General features: G+C 40.0%; 1 protein-coding gene across 7 annotated transcripts in view; it reads right to left on the reverse strand.

Annotated features, from left to right (window-relative positions):
- Positions 1–2,761: 2,761 nt before the first annotated feature.
- Positions 2,762–18,924, reverse strand: part of CCDC88C (coiled-coil domain containing 88C) — a 96,768-nt gene continuing 80,605 nt past the window's right edge. For 2 of the 7 annotated variants that reach the window (XM_069018093.1, XM_069018091.1), the window contains 11 exons: positions 18,186–18,329; positions 16,652–16,838; positions 16,277–16,422; positions 14,973–15,062; positions 13,962–14,203; positions 9,824–10,006; positions 9,403–9,471; positions 8,558–8,626; positions 7,483–7,781; positions 6,266–6,481; positions 2,763–5,059 (listed from right to left, as the gene is read on the reverse strand). In XM_069018093.1, the coding sequence (XP_068874194.1) occupies positions 4,046–5,059; positions 6,266–6,481; positions 7,483–7,781; positions 8,558–8,626; positions 9,403–9,471; positions 9,824–10,006; positions 13,962–14,203; positions 14,973–15,062; positions 16,277–16,422; positions 16,652–16,838; positions 18,186–18,329 (2,659 nt within the window). In that variant the 3' untranslated portion in view covers positions 2,763–4,045. Of the gene's footprint in view, positions 5,060–5,090; positions 6,969–7,482; positions 7,782–8,557; positions 8,627–9,402; positions 9,472–9,823; positions 10,007–13,961; positions 14,204–14,972; positions 15,063–16,276; positions 16,423–16,651; positions 16,839–18,185; positions 18,330–18,924 lie in introns of those variants that run through there. The other 5 variants (XM_069018089.1, XM_069018090.1, XM_069018092.1 and 2 more) reach the window with 5 other exon arrangements.

Here is an 18,924-nt window from a genome sequence, read left to right on the forward strand (position 1 = left end):
CAGCAGCCTCTAGCACCAGCTTTCAAGCCAGACCTTCATGGCCCAGTCTAATTCTCCAGTCCCTGTGAGCCCTTCATAACAATAACTTCATTCGTTATTTCTGGTAAATGAATTATTTCACCCTGCACTGTTACATCGGGTCAGTTCTCCCTGGTACTGGAGATTTGTAAAAACATTCACAAATTTTCCACCTTGTCTTGAACATTGCCAGCGCCATTGGGATCTGATATTCCATGATCCTGATAGGCAGAGAAGCAATTTTTAGGATAAATTTTGTTTTGTGAAATCTACCACAACTGATTCCACACTCCACTGCCCCCTTCATCTGAAAACGCAAACCCACAATTTAAATGCTCTGTGGACAGCTGGGTTCATGTTTAACCAGAAAAAAAAAAAAGAAAGTGTTGTTCTTTGTACATCAGTTTAACATCCAGGCTGTAATCTTTTCACATGAATGAACAATTTCTGGATAAATTTCTTCCATGTTCTGTCTTAAAAGTAATTTACCTGTGGCTGAGCTAGTATGTCCCCAAATGTCTGGACAATCAGAAATAATTTCCGACCACATGCTGATGCACAGTTTTCCTAAGCTAAGCACTAGTTATTTTTACAATGTCCTTAACGCTTTGAACTTCCCTCATTATAGAAAAAAAAAAAAGTAAATTCTATTTTTTCAAATTCTTCTTCTGGTGCTTTTATGTTCTGAACTCAGTTAACTGAAATCAGAAAAGGTCTGCTCACTTCATAATCAGGTCCCAAATTTGAGGAACAGTGGAAGAATATCTAATAGGAAAAAGGTTTCCATGACACGCTATCTCTGTAAAGGACCTCAGATTTCCCGCTAAGGATATAGTCTGTCACTGCAGAGCACGCAACCTCCTGGCAGCCATTCCCACAGCAGCCATTTATTATACTTCAAACGCACACCATCATTTGTTTCCTTGCGTCAAACAGCTTCACTGACTTCAGAGTTTGAGCACGCTGCAGGGAGCGGGTGCTGCCAAAGTCACAAAGTGCCCTTCGGCTTTCTTGGAAAACTACTCGCAACTTAGCTGCCTCCTCGGGATGGATCCCCTTCAAAAATCCGTCCTTTAATAGAAAACTCGACCTAGAGAATTAATGAGCCACTGAACGGCTTGAAGCGTTGAACCCAGAACCATTCGCAGCACTACTTAGCACATAATTAGCAACCTTCAGAGAGCACACCCTTCCCTCCTGTCAGGAAATATCAGCATCCTACAGCCCATGCAGAGCTGGGAAAAGCCAGTGTGAGGAAGGCCGGGGCTCCCGGAGATCCTTTTATCCCGCTGTCCAACAGGCAGCTGGGGGCTCTGCCAGCTCACTGTGGCCGCCCGCAGCCTGGCCCAGCCGCGACAGCCGCAGTGTGAAACAGCTGCGATTTCATTTTCACTTCTTGGAAGGCATCAAGAAAGGGTCGGGCAGCTCTGCGCTATCCTTTACCCTCACAGGAACACCTCTCCCCACAGTTCCCGCCACCTCACGCAAGCTGGTGCCTCACGGCACCTCCACCCGCACAAAACTAGAGAGGATTTGCCGAGTTCTGTCTCTCTAAACACAACTGCCTTCTCCCCCTCAGGCACCAGAACGCCTCTTTCACGCTACCGCTGGCTCTGCGCGCCTCAGGAAGACAAAGCGCAGCAGCAGCCCCGGGGCTGTGGGCAGGCCTTCCCCCGGCCAGCCTTTCCTTACCTGCTGGCGCAGCACACGGCGGGAGCGCGGCCCGGGAGCCACCCTGACTGTCAAAGAAGAGCTGACAACAATAATGAACTGAGCAGACTGCGAAATAACTGCACCTGCCACGGCAGGGCAGGCACCTATCCCAAAACCTTCCTGAACGTTCCCAGAAAGGCCATTGCAGGGCCACTGCACTGTGAGCTTCAACAGTTGTTCCATCGCATAACATCTGTATTTAAAATTATCCCACACCTGAATGGTACTACATATGTACTTAGTATCTTTTTATTCAAACTCACTAGAACTGAGAACGTAAATAACTGTAAATTACTCAGAAACTGACAACTACGGTGTGCCACTGGGCAGGTATTTATAGCAAAAGCAGATCTACAGTAACTAACAAGTCACAGATCGCTTCCTCAGCAGTCCAGCCTGCACATGCCCTCCAAAAAGGAGCTGAAACAAGGGAGAAACACCAGTCTTGAACCTTTAGTGGTCTTGCCAAGAATCCATTTTGAGATAAAATTTCTGGAAGAAGAATTTGAGTTTACTAAGAACATTCAGTATGTTCCAAAATTGCCATAGAGCACACATGATTTTAAATTTGTTGCAAAACTATAGTTTGCAATTAAAATAGCAGAGAAGGCAGAACGGGGTTTTTTGCCATTCTCTACATGCTGAAAGATGAATAATTTCTCACTTTCATAAGGCATCCCAAGAGCTAATTACAAAACAGACTATACAAGATGCAAACTTAGTCAAAATTGACGGCATGTTTGGCCCTGTCTGAAGTGGTCAGAGAAACATAAAAATCTAACAGTCCAATTATAGAGTGAACTGTAAGTCACTTACTTTGCATGTTCAACCCTCCTGTAGTCTTCAGCAAGAAGGTTACAATTAAACAAAAGGACTTCTGGTAGAAGTCTTTCTATCTTCTTATATTGTAAAAACAAATAAAACTTCACCCAGACATGCAAACCAATACTAACGCTTACAAAGAGCCATTGCAGACAGATCTCCAGCACTGTGAAACCACATTTTTGGGGGTTTTTATTTTTCCAAGGACAAAAAGTACATCAATCAATTTTATTTTAATCTTTATTATAAACAATTGTAATTTTCAGAATGGGATTGCTACATATTAGATAATAAAAACATCATTAAATGCATCAGTTTTATCTTTTACTAAATTAAATCAGAACCAGCAAAACAAGTATTTTTTTAAGGATTTAGTCTATTGCAAGAAAAACAGCTTTACAAACATGGAATTAAAATATGCATTTGATCATATATACATAAGCAGCTGATGACACTCTGGACAGAAACAAGGAACTTCTCTGCGCATAAATAGATTTTTAAAAGTATATTTCTTTCACATGTGTACAAAATTATTTTGCTTTCTATACTGAGAAAAATTCTTGGAGACAAACAAGGATTTCTAAGAGACAAAATCCCACAAACCACTTACGATGTGGGTTGTCGTGCACACAAGGTTGTAATAACACAATTTACACAGCATTCTTATACAGTACTTGGTCTTCTTATATACATACTTACAAGACACTTTTGTACACGAGATGCCACCTTTGCAACTGAAATGGCATCTCCCCTGAAAGGCTGCAATAGTTCCAGTGTTTGTATAAAAGATAAAACAAGTTTCAAAAGGCAGCACCACTCTGGTTGCAGTCAAGGATCCACTGAGCTGCAGCTATAGTGAAGGCAGTGGGGTAATTATGCTGGCCACTGTGTTTACACAGTCCAAGAGGGAAAGGTTGAGATGTCATCCTTGAAGTCTACAACATACCTTCTATAAGATGTAGCTGTGGCTAGAAAAATAGATTTTACCAGATCCATGGCTAAAAGCCATGCACTTCTGCTCGTCATCTCTATGCTACTTAAGCATTTGGTTCTATCTTTAGGGGAGAAATTTGGCTTTTATATGACCTTTTCAGTGTGGTTATTTACCAATGGGGGGGCTGGGTTTAGCACACACATGACCTGTGAAACTTTTCTTTAATGCATGTAAAAGGGTGCACCGCGCAGCAACGACAGAAAGACCCTGCTAAGATTCTGCTGGACTGGGGAATGCTCAGAACCTGTGAGAATCAGGTGCCAAGTTTGCTGTGAGATTAGGTCAGGCTTCCACTTTGTTTTAGGCACAACAGTGTCAGGAGGACTGGAGTTTTGCTCCTTGCTTCTCTTAATCACACTTTGTCCAACTACAGAACAGTACCCAGAGAACACTCAGAGCAGCATGCAGGTGATGCCTTTTAAGACCTGACAGTGTCTAGATAAATGGTACCTGGACATCAGCCATACCAAACACACATATTACAGCTACACCTGTGGGTTACACACAGCCATACTCATACCAAACGGTCTGCTGATCCCCCTGGGGATCAGGAGACCCACCAGTGCTGTTGGAGCTGCCTCCTCTCATGGGCTCCTCTACAGTCCCAGAGCTGCTTTCTAACAGCTTACCCTGGCACTTGGTGGGTAGGGCATCACCCTGGCCTTGCCCTGGGGAAGTACTTCCCTCAGTGCTGCTGCAAACAGCTCTGGCCGTGGCCACTGTGGCCACCTCCTCAGTACGAGGTGCTGACTTGGGTTTGACTTTTGAGGGAGTGTGCGATGCAGACGAGTAGTGTTGCCCAGGGTTCACACGCTCTTGCTGCTGAGCATTCAGACTGCTGGTGGATGCAGTGGGTGAGGCAGAGAACTGATGGAAGGAGAGTGGCCTCTCATCTTTTGGTGGGACCAGGGAAAGGCGCCTCGCATCAAGCTGCCGACAGCGGGAATCAACACCTTGCACGGAACCTGCCACCTTTGCAGACTGCGGCCTCTCTCTTAATGGTGCCTGGGAGCTCGTTGGCACAGAAGCTCTGGTGGTCTGACTGACAGCATCCTTGCCCCCATGCAGCTCTGCTCCTGACCTCTGAGGGCTCTCCTGCCTGTAGGCCTCTGGGCCAGCAGCCCTGAGGAGGTCTGCAGAGGCTAAGCTAAATGCCCTGCTCAGTGACGTACTCCTCCTGCTCACAGTTCCAGGCTGCTGAGGCTGTGCCATCTGCCGCATCCCGCTGCCAGACTGGTGCTGTGGCGTGTGAGGAAGCTTAAGGGACCCTTGGGGCTTTGCCAGAGCATCAGGTTCAACTTGTCTGAGGTTTGGCTTCATGTAATTGTCAGGCTTAGCTGTTCTTCCTTCTTCACCAGCAATGGCCATCTTCACAGTTGGAGCAACATGACTAGTGGGCATCTTAGCAGCCTCCTTTCTGGACAGCTGAACCAGCAAGTTCCCAGTACCTGAAGGCTCATTTGCTTTCCTAAAATAATCGCTGAGCAAGTCATCTCTGTTAGTGGAGTTGTCCTGGTGTGAGAAAATATGCACATCACACATTAATGACAACACATTTTTTTTAAAGAATCATGCAGAACTCTGTATTCACATAGTCTTCCTTCCCACTTAATTCAAGCCAAACACAACCATAGATTTTATATAGTGGGGAACAAAAGAGATGAATGCTTAAATGGGTATAAATCCAACTCAAGGAAAAATGTGCTTATTGTAATTAGATTGTGACAGCCTTGTTTGCCAGGTTAATTGTCATAATTTTTAAAAGTTTCATTTTGGTTGCAACCTGGACAGCAGCTCTTTTTCCTCCTTTCACATCAGCCACCATCACTTTAACATCAATATCATATTGATGACATCAGCCTTTGGTATCAGCAGATATCAATGATGTCTGTCATCTTCCAGAATACAGTTCATCTGGATAACTCTCTACAGTAACTTCAGGAAGGTAACAGAAGACAATACCTTGAAATGTGCTAGCATGACAAAAAAGTTTCCTTCCTTCTCCATTGATTCCCTTCACCTCTCCCACTCAATATACTATATATGTTAAAAGCTGCATGTGCGATACAATGAAATGTACAAAAATACCATTACAAAAATTGTTTGCCCACTATGAACTCGCAAATTTCAAGTCAGACAATTAACCTGGCAGTAAAAGAAAATATACAATGAGTATTTCATGGGGATGGTCCATGAAATCCAAAAATGGCAATGTTTGATCAGCAGCCATTGTACTATTAGTAAAAGGCATGCTCAGAACAGTTAAGGGACATGCTGTCTTTACAAACAACGTGCTGAACAAGCTAATTAAATTTACTCATTTTCTTCAGGGAGCATGTTTAAAGCTTAATATACTTATTTCACTAGTGTTCCAAATATTTCTTCCAGTCAAAAAACTCATTTTTCATAACCAAACACCATCAATGGTAATAGTGCAGTGTAAAAATTTCTAAGCTCCACTGTTAAAGCATTAAGGTTATTTTTAACTTTATTTAAACAGCTGTTACACACATTAACATTACAGAATGATGAATCCTCCGAAAACACGCATGTGTACGAACAAGCACTGCAAATACTTTAGGAGCAATTAATGCAAGTGATCTGCCAGCCTTTAAAATAACAACTAAGAGTTACAGTATGCTTCTATAGGTATTAATACGCTAGCAAAAGCTGTGGTAAGTCAGCAGCTGTTGCCTTCATAATAAGAACAATGGATACCCTGGGGATATAGAATGAAGCAGATCTCCTATTGCCCCTGCCTGTTCTGTGCCTCACGCTGTCAGGACATGAAACACTGAGGACCGATTCGAGTGACTGCGAATGCTCCTGATGAATGGAAGGACATAGGGAGTAGCAAGAGGGATACAGTGCATCAGCTTCTAACAGAAACTGGTGTAATGAAATCATTTCAGTCTCATTTAAACTGCGCCGATGCTGAAAAGGAACAGGATGACAGAAAGAATGAAAATGGACATGGTCAGGTAGTTATAGACACACACAAAAATAATAATTTTAAACATCTCTAAAAGCTAAGAATTGTACTTGGAATAATGAGGGAGTAGGAGGTATATTTAAACACTACTCTGAAGATTCAAGGACTAGAATTTATCGATGCCATGAAATGGCACAGCTCTGCTGATTTCAATACTTTTACCAAAGCATTCATAAAACAGAAATCTCTGTTCACTTACACTATCAATTAATTGTTAAGATATTCCTTACAGGTATATAACTATTCAATAGTGCACTGCCTCACGTTGCACAGCATGTCTGAGCAGTGAAAGACAAATGCCATCTTGAAAACAAACATTTAATTCCTGCAAAAAGCACTTCAATAAGAGACATATTGTTGCAGTCATTGAACCAACAGGGCAGCACCAGTCAACATACAAACATGGTGAAAAGTATCAAAAACTTCCATCTGCAAGAAAAATAGTCTTTCTCAAATGCACTGATATTTTCAGATTAAGAGATGGTTTTCAGATTAAGATGGTTTTAACAACTGCATATTTTGCACTTCAATTGAAAAGTATTCTAGGTTTCATTCCTAATTATAGATTTAGTGCTGAAAATTACACAGACAAGTTACCAGTTTATAAATAAAAATACCTGGAGCTGAGATCTGATGAGGTAATACAAAACCTTGACCACAACCATTTGCTAGCAAAGAGCCCCAGCAGTCCAATACACAGTACTTGCAGTGAATTATCTGACTTGTCATAGCTCATACACCAAAATAAATTAGCAGAGTGCTATGTGAAAGCTAATTTTGCCTTAGTTATTGAAACTGTTTCACTTGCAAGACATCATCGTACTCACGTATATGAACAAGGATCATCTTGTCTCTCTCTGTTTCCCTATGCCCTCATCCTCCTAAATCAGCTTTTAACAGTTTTTTGACATCTGAAATGGGCTATCTAGCTTCATTTACTTACACTTGGTAGAGACAGCCTGTTGCTCTCTTCCAAGAACTCTTCCAAAGTTACCATCTCACTGCCAGGTGAGGCAGACCGCTGCCTGCCTGTGTAAGACTGAGATGGATTGTTCTTCAGAGGTATATCACAGGACATCAAACCATTCCGGTGGGAGGAGGACTCATGCCTGCTAGGGCTTAAGAAAGCAGCAACAGAGTGAAGGGAATAGGTGTCTCGGAGCAAGGCTGATGCCTCCCTGCTTGGCACCATATCTTCACTGCTGAGGCTCTCAGTTCTACCATGGATATGGTCTAAGGAACCTGAGGAGAAGCATAAATACCATTAATGACACTGCTCTGATGTAATATCAGTAGATTTCACACTCAGGTAGGAACTTTATAATCCAGGGCCATTTCCACACAGACTGGGTGACATTTTTTACCTTACTTTTTCTCCTACAGAACTCAAAGCAATCAGAGCTTTGAAAAATCAGGACTAGTAAGAGTCTTACAGCACCTTAAACAAGCACAACTACTTCTCCAAAGAATAAAAATAGCACTGCAGGCTAATAAGCCTTATATTAATAAGATAATATTGAGGTGCCTCTTTACAACCTGTGAATCACTAAAAGATCTCCCAGGCTGTGTGATCTGAGAGCTAGAACCTGACAGTGGAAAAGCAGAAAGCGGATTTTTCCCTCTTGGCATCCTTCAAGGATACACAATTTCAGCAAAAGCAAATCTCCAGAGCACACTGATTCCATACACAAGCTGTGTACAGAGTAAGAACCACAGAGACCTCTTGTAGAGAGTCTAATAAGTTGTAGAGAGTCTAATAAATGGCCTGATATTTCCCACAATACAATACCAGTCAGACTGAAGCAAAACTTGACTGTGTGCCTTAAAAGCCACCCCTTGCCAGAATCAATCTTAGAAAAGCACTTCTTGCCAGCATTTTGATTCCCATGTCCAGACTGCATAATCATTACCATTTCAAAACAACAGTCTTTAAAATTAATTGGAAGGAAAATGGCATTTTACACAGTTTCATGGAATTTCACTTCCTGTTTGTCATAACTCAGCTGTAAAAGCTTTACCTTTCAAATTGAGAGGTGAACTACTGCTGGAAGCATTCCTACTGCTCTCTAAACTGTTTGGCCTGGACACTGAAAAACAAAAATCAAGAGCTGAACAAACAGATCTTAAGTTCCTCTGATTCTCTAGAAGACTTGGCATCAGTCTCCCTTCTGAAAATAGGACCTGTGCAACTAAGTCACTTTGAAAACATTAACAACATAATATACACAGGATGCCAAAATCTGGACTGAGTAGAAACCATCTTCATTTTTCAAGTTGTTTAGGATCCATCTTGTTTATCTCATTTTTTGCACAAAGTAGTACCTTCTGGGTTTTGTTTTTACACTAACTATAAAGTAATGCAGATACTGAAAAAGCTCAACAATAAGCTGCTGTCTCTTTCTCAGTTTTCTTTGGAAGGAGCTGGTAGCCAGCTTGCAAATTAAGTCTTCCACAATCTCTAGGCAGGCAGTGCTGCTGCTTCAACAGTCTTGCCACTGTGCATCCACAAGCCCCACACAGAATTTTTCTTACTGCTGATTCACTCCCTTAAGGAAGGAATTAAACATTCTCAGAAAAAAATCACCAACAAACCTGTAGGACATGCATTAAAAGGTCTGTTGGTGGGGGAAGGCTTGCCTCAACATTAACATTGTTTTGAAAATTTATTTTGGCAAAACATCCATTAAAAGCTTCAGCAGAAAACTAGAAGCAGTTGGAACCACATTCCCAAAATGGTGCTGCATTACTACACCTCCTTCTGTAACATTAATGTAACTACAATACTCCAGGACAGTTCAAGTGGATGTAATGAATCAAGTATTAACACAGATGTTTAGAGCACTCACACATGCTACAAGCTTACCATGCTGTCTGGTGCTTGCAAACTCCACCTCCGGGGACTGTTCACATAGATTATCTTCTGAATTATAGCCTGGAAAAGAACATAAAACTTAAAAGGCCAATTCAACACAAAGGTTAATCCTTCAGGCCAGTCTCTCTAGCAATGTAGAAGACTGAGATGATCAAGACGGTTTTACAGACCCATCTTCTAAACACTGGGTAGGGAACCACTGAAGAACTGACAGTCAAATGTGGTCTGTCAAGTTGATGACATTACAAGAGTGAGTAAACCCTGTATTTCATCGTTAAACCATTAAGCAGATAAAGTAGGAGTGAAAATACTAGTGCTCTGGCTTTGTACTTGAATGCCACTAGCAGCCTCGCAGGAGCTATGAAGCAGCATGCCTGGCACTACCAGCCGGTGTATCAAATGCACCACACACCTTTGGGCCTGCTCTGGAGCCGAGAGACGGGAGTGGAAGTGTGCACGTGAATAGCTGAGGTTGAGTAAGTCCTGGGACCCATTTCCACACAGCTGGGTTTTGTTGCAGAGTCTGCTGAAATTTCAACATTATCATTGCTGCCTCCGTGATGGGAATTCCTTTTTTGCTTTAGGTCCATTAGCGCTGGTGGGGAAAGAGGTAAATGAATAAGACTCAATGAAAAAATAGCATTAGGGGATTTGTATTTCTCTGCCCATACAAACATGACAAACAGGCACAAAGAAACTGCACAACAGAGGCGCTAGTTTGGCAAGCTTTTCCATAAACAGTGCAGCAGTGGATAGGAAATTTCTGCCACCAGCTTGTCAATCATGTGTGCTCTCTGTAAAGTGTGGGAGTGACAAGGGCTGCTTAGTGCCGGTGGGAGGGTTGATATTATACATGCAACAATTACTGTGAAAGAAGGAAGAAAAGGAGCAAAGACATGAATCCAGAAAAGATAAGTGAAGTGTGAAATTCCCATAACATTATTCCTTGTAGGTGCATTTTGTAAGTACTTACTTCAGTAATAAAACAGAATAAGGAAAGAGTGACAGTAGTCATGCTCTTATTCAAAGAAAAATAATGCTGATTTGAAAATTATCTATCATGATCCATGCACTAAGCTAACTGCTTTCAGGCTTAGATCTTTGCTGTGGGTAAGAGCTCAGTCTTTACAAGGTTGAAACTGCTCTTATGATGTTCTGGTGCAATGATTTTTAAGTGGAATTCCTGGGATCTTAGCAGGAGAACAACAAAACTGTCTGCTAGAATATTACTTAGATTAAGAATCTGAAAAAATTCTTTTCTACTGATGAAGCAGGTTAATTTCTCGTAACATTAATGTAACGCTTTTAAGTCATACATAGAACAAAATTTAAAGAATGTACTACAGAAAACACACTTAATGAGATGCAAGATTCTAGATTCTGTATATATTTCTATGGAATACTTGATTAATAGAAACTAAATGTTGAAAATGCAGCAGAGTGCAGCAGTCAAAATAAACAACTTGCAGAGACAATGGACAGACAGTTCAAAGCACAGAGCAGCTGTGAAGTGGTATTAGAGAAATGGACCAAGGTGCTGTCATCTTAGGCGGCCCCTGGAAACTGACTTCATTCAGGAACAATGTTCTCTCCCAAGGTCTGTGTGGACTCCACTGCACAGGGCCAGCACTTGCTCTCGGAACTGAAGCTTATACCACGCCTTCAGGGACAATTACTGGCTAAAGCTTCACATGCAAATCTGTATTTCTAATTGACTTCGTAGGCACACTTAAAACCTTCTATGGATGCCAAAAATATTAATTACCCTGGAGATTAACATTCTCTACAAATCCCAAAATGGGCAGCAATAGGCTATTCTGACAGAGTCCCTGGTTGTGCCACCAGGGACACTTCTCAGAGTGAGAAGAGAAACGAGATCTTTTGGCCTCTCTGCTGAGCTCCTGGTAGCACACTGCCCATGCTGCATCTAATTCTCTAACACGGTGCGGACTGAACCTACATGTTCATTTCAGAAGCCACCAGGTCATGACTATTAGACAACAAGAATTCTGGGCAATGGATTAATGAAGGTTATTCCCAGTCTTAAGAGAACAAATCTACATTCTTCTTCCAAAAAATCTGTTGAAACTGAATCAGAAGAAACCAAAACATCAGCTCAATTCAGGATGAATTTTCACAGTTGGAAGTATAAAACCTTGCAAATATCAGGTTTGAATGCAAGCATCAAGATACTTGGCTGAGAATAATTTTTCCAGTAGCTTCCACTCTATATTCAAAGCTAGACTATCTAAAAGCAGAAAAAGATGCTAAGAAACTTGTCTTTTAAAATAATTTAGTAGCACAGACTATTGGAAAAATCTCTGGAGTTTGAGACTCTTTGTATTTTAGTATGACTACCACACTGTAGAAAGCATAGCAACAGCAAATCAGTTCAACACTTTAACTGGACACAATGCAAGTACACGACTGCAAGAAAATATTGAAGCGAACAGCAACTTCACTTACTTACAACATGCACCACAGCCAATATACATACGCAAACTGTATGCCATGAGGTCCCCTAAAGTGTGCTGCATTGAAGAAATGATCCACAGTGTGCAAGAGTGATTCATCTTCTACAGGAAAACTTAAGTCCATGTTCACTAATCTTTGCTTGTATTTAGAGTATTGTATAGACATGCTGAGTGTTTCTATCAATGTGCGTATTCTTTTATGGCATATGGGATGATTTTTTTTTTTTTTTAAATATTTGACAGAAATAAATGAAGATAAATGCTACAGAGAAGTTATTAGAAAACTCCCAGTTCCGGGAAAGAAAGAGTTTCATTAGGAGAGGATGGGATGTCGGAAGAAGACCAGAACCGGAGCCGATTAGAGAAAGACTGATGATTCGATGGAGACTTAGGAGACTTTTCTTTATCCTTGCTTTTGCTTCTCAAAAAGGCAATCTTTTTGCGCTGTGCAGCTAAATTGTTATCACCCAGGTATCCCAAAAAGAAGAAGAAGAAAAAGTAAAAAAAAAAAAGCCTTATAAATAAAATTTAAAATGTCTTAACACAGATTAAAGACTACACAACCAATAAAAACAGATACGGCTAAACAATGACCAACACCTATAATGGAGGACTGATGAATGCATAGCTGAACATAGCTAATCTGACTCAGGTTAAGTCATAGATTACCACATACACACAATATTTAAGCAAGTCCACTAAGAAATTACTGTTAGCATTCAAAATGTTTTTGCTTTATAATATAAAATTAAATTGGTGTACATGTTACTCAGTGACAACACACTCAAATTTCCTGGATGTCTTCTAGGCTTTAGTACCGGTGATCTGCATCTCCACAGAAGTGTGTTTCACACAACATCAAAATGAATGAAGCCCCAGAGACTTTCTGTTATCTCTGGCACTCTACAAGGGCCTTGTTCTGTGGCAACCCAAGCCCAACTTCCCATGCTGAACTTTTGATGCATGTTAAACACTTAACATCTCCTGGAATCATATGGATGATCTTATTCCATAAAACATCTGTTTTTACTTTAAGTGAATAAATGACCTTGAAGAATTAGAATAGAGAAAGGTTTTTTACCCAATCAAAACAAAACCTTCAGACAGACAGATACTTGCAGTAGTTTATAATAAGAGTTCCACTTTTCTCAGCTGCTCCCCCCTTCTGTTTCCCACCCACCACAGCAGGAAGACAGGTATTTTTATTCAAGTATCAATTTCAAATTTGCTTCTTGAAAAATATTCCTGGAATACAACAATCTATATATAGAAGCTGACAGAAATTATCTCAATAGAATAAACAAAGCTTGGGACATATATATTACCTTTAATAAGGATGAAGAGTATTTATTTTGATGAACTTTCTTTTAAATTTCCCATAATTAGGAATACCTGATTTACTGTATAAACTAACATAACAGAAAGCCATTTCATCTTCCTTACACATGCCTTAGTGTTAAAAAAAATAATTTCATCATTTTACATTACAAAATTCCTTCTTCAATTCTAAATCAAAACATGGTATTGTCCTCCAAAATCACCAGGTTATGATAAATCAGTTATTTACAATAAATGGGTTATTTGTTCTGCATGTGCACCACCTGCTGGCAGTGGCTGTCAGCCAGCTCATGCCCCTCAAAGAGCAGCCTCTCCTGAACTACACACTATTCCATGATCAAGTTTTAAACTGCTTTGCAACAAAACCCCAGTAAAATGAACTATTTGAACCAACTTATTCAGTAACATGCAATACATCTAGGCAAACCAAGGAATTTTACACAGAAGGTGAAGGGGGTAGTAGTAGATAAAAGGAAGAAAGTAAACTAAAACCAAACCCAACCCATTACCTTCTAGATTTTACTCAAATTTCTAGTTCAGGGTTTTATGCATACTAAAACTTTTATTGTACTAAAAAAACCAAACCAAAACCAACTGAACAAAAAAAACCCCGACCAAAAATCCCAAAACCAAAAAAAAGGACATAAAATATAACGTGATTGAGCCTTAACATACTCTATATATTAAATATTTTTTAAAATTTTTTCAGGTTATAAATTTGGGCTGGGCATTCCTTACCTTTGTTTGAAGAACCCCCAGGGTTCTCTCTCTCTTCCACAGGGTTTGACCCTTGAGAGGTATTATCCTGAGCCTCATGTTGATATTTCAGTTTTTGGGAAGCAGATGGAGAGTTTACCATCTCTGGGGATTCAGAATGCCATGTGGGGCTTTCTGCTGCTGGTTTCAACCGCTCCCTTGGAGTCTCCTTCTTTGGCTTGATTAATTTGACTAAGGCTCTGGCTCCAATCCAGGGGTTTTTCCTGATAAAGCAGGTTTTGTGAATGGAATTCAGAAAATGCTACAAGAAATACTCCCCAAAGAAGTTTACAGTTGTGCTAAAGCCATCAAGCCATCCTACATTCTTATTTGTTTACTGTCATGATTTGGTTCAAAAAAGGTAGCATAAATTTCACAGCACTTGAGATCCATTTTTCTACTAAAGTCAAAATTACTTTTACAGAAATATTTCTTCAGCACGAGAAACGTGAGAAAGACAACTGTTCACTCTGCTAGAAATCTAAACTACACATACAGACCCATGTAAGACATTCTTACAGTGTGAAAAACTCCACTACAAGAACAGACTAAGGAGGAAAGAAATGAAAGCTGCTTCGAAGCCTCTTGGCTGTCAGAACTAGGTATGGTGGAATTAGCTTGGCTCCTTTTTGTTGTTCTTAACATAATTTTTAAGTCCTTTCTCTCCAACAGACTGCTTATCCCTTGCTTTGAAAGAGCAGCTCTGAAAGCTCCTAGTGCTGTTTAGTCACCATACTGGGAGCAAAGTGGCTCTTTCCCAATTAATTTTGTTTCAGATTAATGTATTAATACAGAGGGCCCCGCACAAGGCCCTATACTCCACATTAACACAACCTGCTGCTTCAGGGAATAGCTTTCAGAGTAAGAGTGAAGAGACAAGTGGAGATGACACCACCCTTACTTCAGATGAAGTTTCTGTTATCCCCAGTTACAGAAAGCCCTTTCTCGTCCTCACAGATCTGTACAGCAGAACCGAATCCATGTGGAACTTACTTTTTTGGAGCAGGATCATAGAACTTGTACTGATCCATTATTTTCTCTTCAAGTTTTTCCTTATGTCTCCTTAAGGCATTTAATTTATCACTGTGAGGGGGAAAAGCATATTCTGAATCATCTGTATGTAATTAGGCATAATCAAAAAACTGAAGACCAAAAGCCACCAAGAGAGGAAAGAGACTGAAATACCTTCCTATCCTGAACCTTCAGAATACCACTAAGTTCATTTACAGTCTGTTTCAAGAGGGCAAATGCAAAAGCCTACCAACCATGCTGGTGGGTGATTTTTGTGCAATAAGCTTGAAAGGTGAAAGAACAACAGTAGATGGTGGTGCTAGATTACTAATATCTCAGGCAGAGTTAGTTTGGTGGGTGTTAAGATTAACTATATCTCTTACTCATTATTTTATTAACCTACACAGTGGAAGTTAGCAAATCTTATTTTCATTCAAGTAGTAGGGCAAATGTACCTCCATCACAGAACAGTCAGACACCAGGATAAACAGAGTACAGCTGAACCGTATTCAGCCTATTTCAGCAAACAATTTCTAACACTTCAACCATATAAGCCAGTACTGCTATAAAACTGAACTCAGTAACTCCCACATCATCCTGATGTGCTTAAACTAAAATTCTTGGGATTAAGGACAGTTTTTCTTCCTTCTTTCATATCTATAAGAGAAATTCACTGCAGTGAAAACAGGATTCTTTATAAAGGCACAGTATCGTTAAACAGGGTATCTCACTTCAGCGTGTCAACCTGTGCATGAAGGACACAGCAACATATGTTGATGTCTGTATCCTTAAAAACAACATGAAAGCAGGTATTTCTTGAAATACAAATGACAAAAACAAGATGAATATGAATATTTGCTCTTCTTCAGGAACGTAAATATAAAATTACTCTCATAAGACTAAATTTTTGTTGCAACTTGGCTGTTTTCCAAAATCTTAAAAATCTTTCCAAACTTTCCCAAACTCTTCTTCTTTGACAAGTACCACTGGGTTTGTCATCCAATCTTTTCTAACTGAATTTTCCACATAGGTTCATCTGTATTATTTGGAAAGAGCTGTGCTTCCCCAGGTGTTTTGTGAACATCCCTTTGCAGTAAGGAAATGTGAAAACATTTTGTGCTTTCTCCAGTTACACTTATCGCCTACCAAACACCCCCTTTTCTGACAGATATCAAGAAGACCTATCATTCCACTGCCTGCTCTTCTAGCTCTGATGGATGATTTGTAGTCTATATTCATCTAGATTACTTTTTTAGGTTTCACAATTGAAATCTCTTTTTTCTTACATGTACTGTTTCTGTTCTTCATGATACTGGTCCTTGCTCTCCATGTTCTGCTCCAGTAACATCTGATTCTGCTGGCTCAGCATCTGAATCTGACTCAGAAGGTGATGGTTTTCTTCTTCCAGATTTCCCTTTAGACGGGACAGGAGCTATTAAACAAGACAAATTAATCTCTCCTCTGCATCTGGCTTCCCTGGAGTGCACCATAATCAAGGTAACACAGTAGCATGGCAACCTAAGATACAAACCCATACACTTCAAACTATTATGGGTGCATTGTTAGTTTGGCCTTCTATACATAGCATGTCAAAAGCTTCACAATAAATATCAGCTCTCTAACTCAAAAGCAGCAGCAGCTGTGTATCTACAGCTACTCACCTCACAGTGGTTATCCAGCTTTGTCAGAGAGATATCCATGGATTGGTGCTGTTCTTTCAGCTCATCATAGCGAGCTTGCCAACGATTCAACTCCAACTGAGAGTTGTTCAAGGAAGTTTTCAGCTCTTTAGTGTGTGAATGCAGCCCTTCATACTCTGCCTTTAGTTGGTTGTGCAAGAAATTCACCCTAAACACGAAGAAGACAGCAGACTTAAGAAGGATGTTTCACAGAAACGACCTCACATTCAAAGCCCACACCACATCTGTTTGCAGCTCTCACTAAATCAAGTTCCAAAGAGTAACTCCTAAGGACATTTTTATTCTAAGCATATAATAAAATTTTATTAAGAAGTAGTGATAACATTACAAAAAAGTTTCAAATCTACAAAAGAACTGAAAGGAAAATACATGAAAAATAAAACTGCTGTTTCCTCAGTATGTGAGAAACACACCACAAATTTCTGAGGCACAAAGTATTTAAGAGCATTTTTATATAAAGGCAGCTCTATCTGGCATAAATAAAGAAAACACATTTTTGTTTTTATCCTGATGCATGAAATATGAGCATTTAAGCGTTCTGAAGCGTGAAACACTGTAGTGTTGTAAGATGATACTGTGGCAGTCTTTTACACTTTTAGGTAAATCTAAAAATGTCTACAAATCATGAAGGCATAACATTAAATAACTAAACAAACAGATTAAGTTCTGTATCTGCTGACAGATAAGCCTGGCTCTCTATCAGCCCTGCAATCAACATTATGCGATGTCTTTGTCCCTAAGAAAATGAATTAGGAACAGAAAACTTGAGAAAACCTCTGGAGAGCTCTGCACTGCTCTAAAGTACACTTGTACAATTGTAGCTCAACTTAAAATGTGATTTTTAAATATGATTCAACCTGACATTGCTTTAACTTGAAGTGGTCTTGGCCCCTTATTTGTACCAAACAGATTCTCAAAACACCTTCGTAGTAATTAGCAAGGCTAGGGGGAGGTTTTTGGGGGTGGCTCTCAAAAGGGGCTCTGCCATGAGTGAACAGCTATCCACTGATCAAGAGTCTCTAAGACTGCTTTTAGTAACAGAAACGGCAGTTTTCTCTGGACAGCAGAAAATAAACAATGGTAACTCCTAGAGCTAAAATCATATTGTGTAAAAACCATAAACCAGTTCTCTTCAAGGGAAAAAAAACCCCAGTATCATCTGGGGGGATTGGGCATTTGTAGCTCTGACTAAAGGCAAGTGCTTGGAAACAATTCATTGCAGAAAACCCTTGTGAACTGAACCAACCCCATGTGGAAGCTTATTTTGTATGAGCAAAGGTCCCAGGTTTGAAGCACCAAATAACAGTATCGGTTGACAGTATTCATGAAGCTGACAATCTTTAATGAGTTAAAATTACCAAATTAACAATACTGAAATAGAGAAAAAACAACAGAGACATTATATGAAGGTACTTCAGAGCTAAAGCAACATATCCATGTTTTGCGTAATTGACTTTTAAATTAAATATATAACAATTTAGCAAAGGAACCATACCTGTCCAGTTCTTCCCTCAGCTTCTGATTTTCCCCAGTGGTTACTGCATTTGATCTTCTCTCTTGTTGCAGAACCTCTCTCTCAGATTTTAAAACTAATTCCAACTCTTCTAATTCTGCTTTGTGTTTCATTAAACTGCTGTATCTGCAAAAGGAAGAATAGCACACCCTCAGCTTTCATTTAAACATTCTTCTTCCTCTGGATTAGGATTTTTAATAGGTAATACCCCAATGACCAGAAAGGTTTTTTTTTTCCTGCTTGCTTTATTTCATCCACCTTTATGTTGTTAAACTTCTACCAAAGCTGAAGAATTCCACACTATGCATGAAAATTCAACTTAGTATACAAGTCAGCAGAGAAGACTTTAGGAAAAAAAAAAAAGAAAAGAAAAAGAAAAGCATTTTTTAAGCAAACTGGAACACAACTGCCAGAATCTTACTTCAATTCCAGATTTTGGTCATTTGGTGAAAGCATGAGATTCTGCAGAGTGCATCGAAACTGCTCCACTAAACCAGAATCCAAATCACAAATAATTGATGGTGGCAAGAGTCAAAAACCTGACTAGAAAGCAGCTCCCAAAAAGCAACAAGAAAGCAGAGCAATGAGCAAGAGATTATTAGGTAACCACCTCATGTATATTAGGTTGTATGTATAGGTAATAGCATCCTGCACATCTACTAATCTTCTGCATATTCCAGACAGATGATGAGTATCAGTGAGTTGACAGCAAAACACCTTT

The sequence above is a fragment of the Aphelocoma coerulescens genome, chromosome 5 (genome assembly GCF_041296385.1).
Source record: "Aphelocoma coerulescens isolate FSJ_1873_10779 chromosome 5, UR_Acoe_1.0, whole genome shotgun sequence".
In the NCBI taxonomy this organism is placed as follows: domain Eukaryota; kingdom Metazoa; phylum Chordata; class Aves; order Passeriformes; family Corvidae; genus Aphelocoma; species Aphelocoma coerulescens.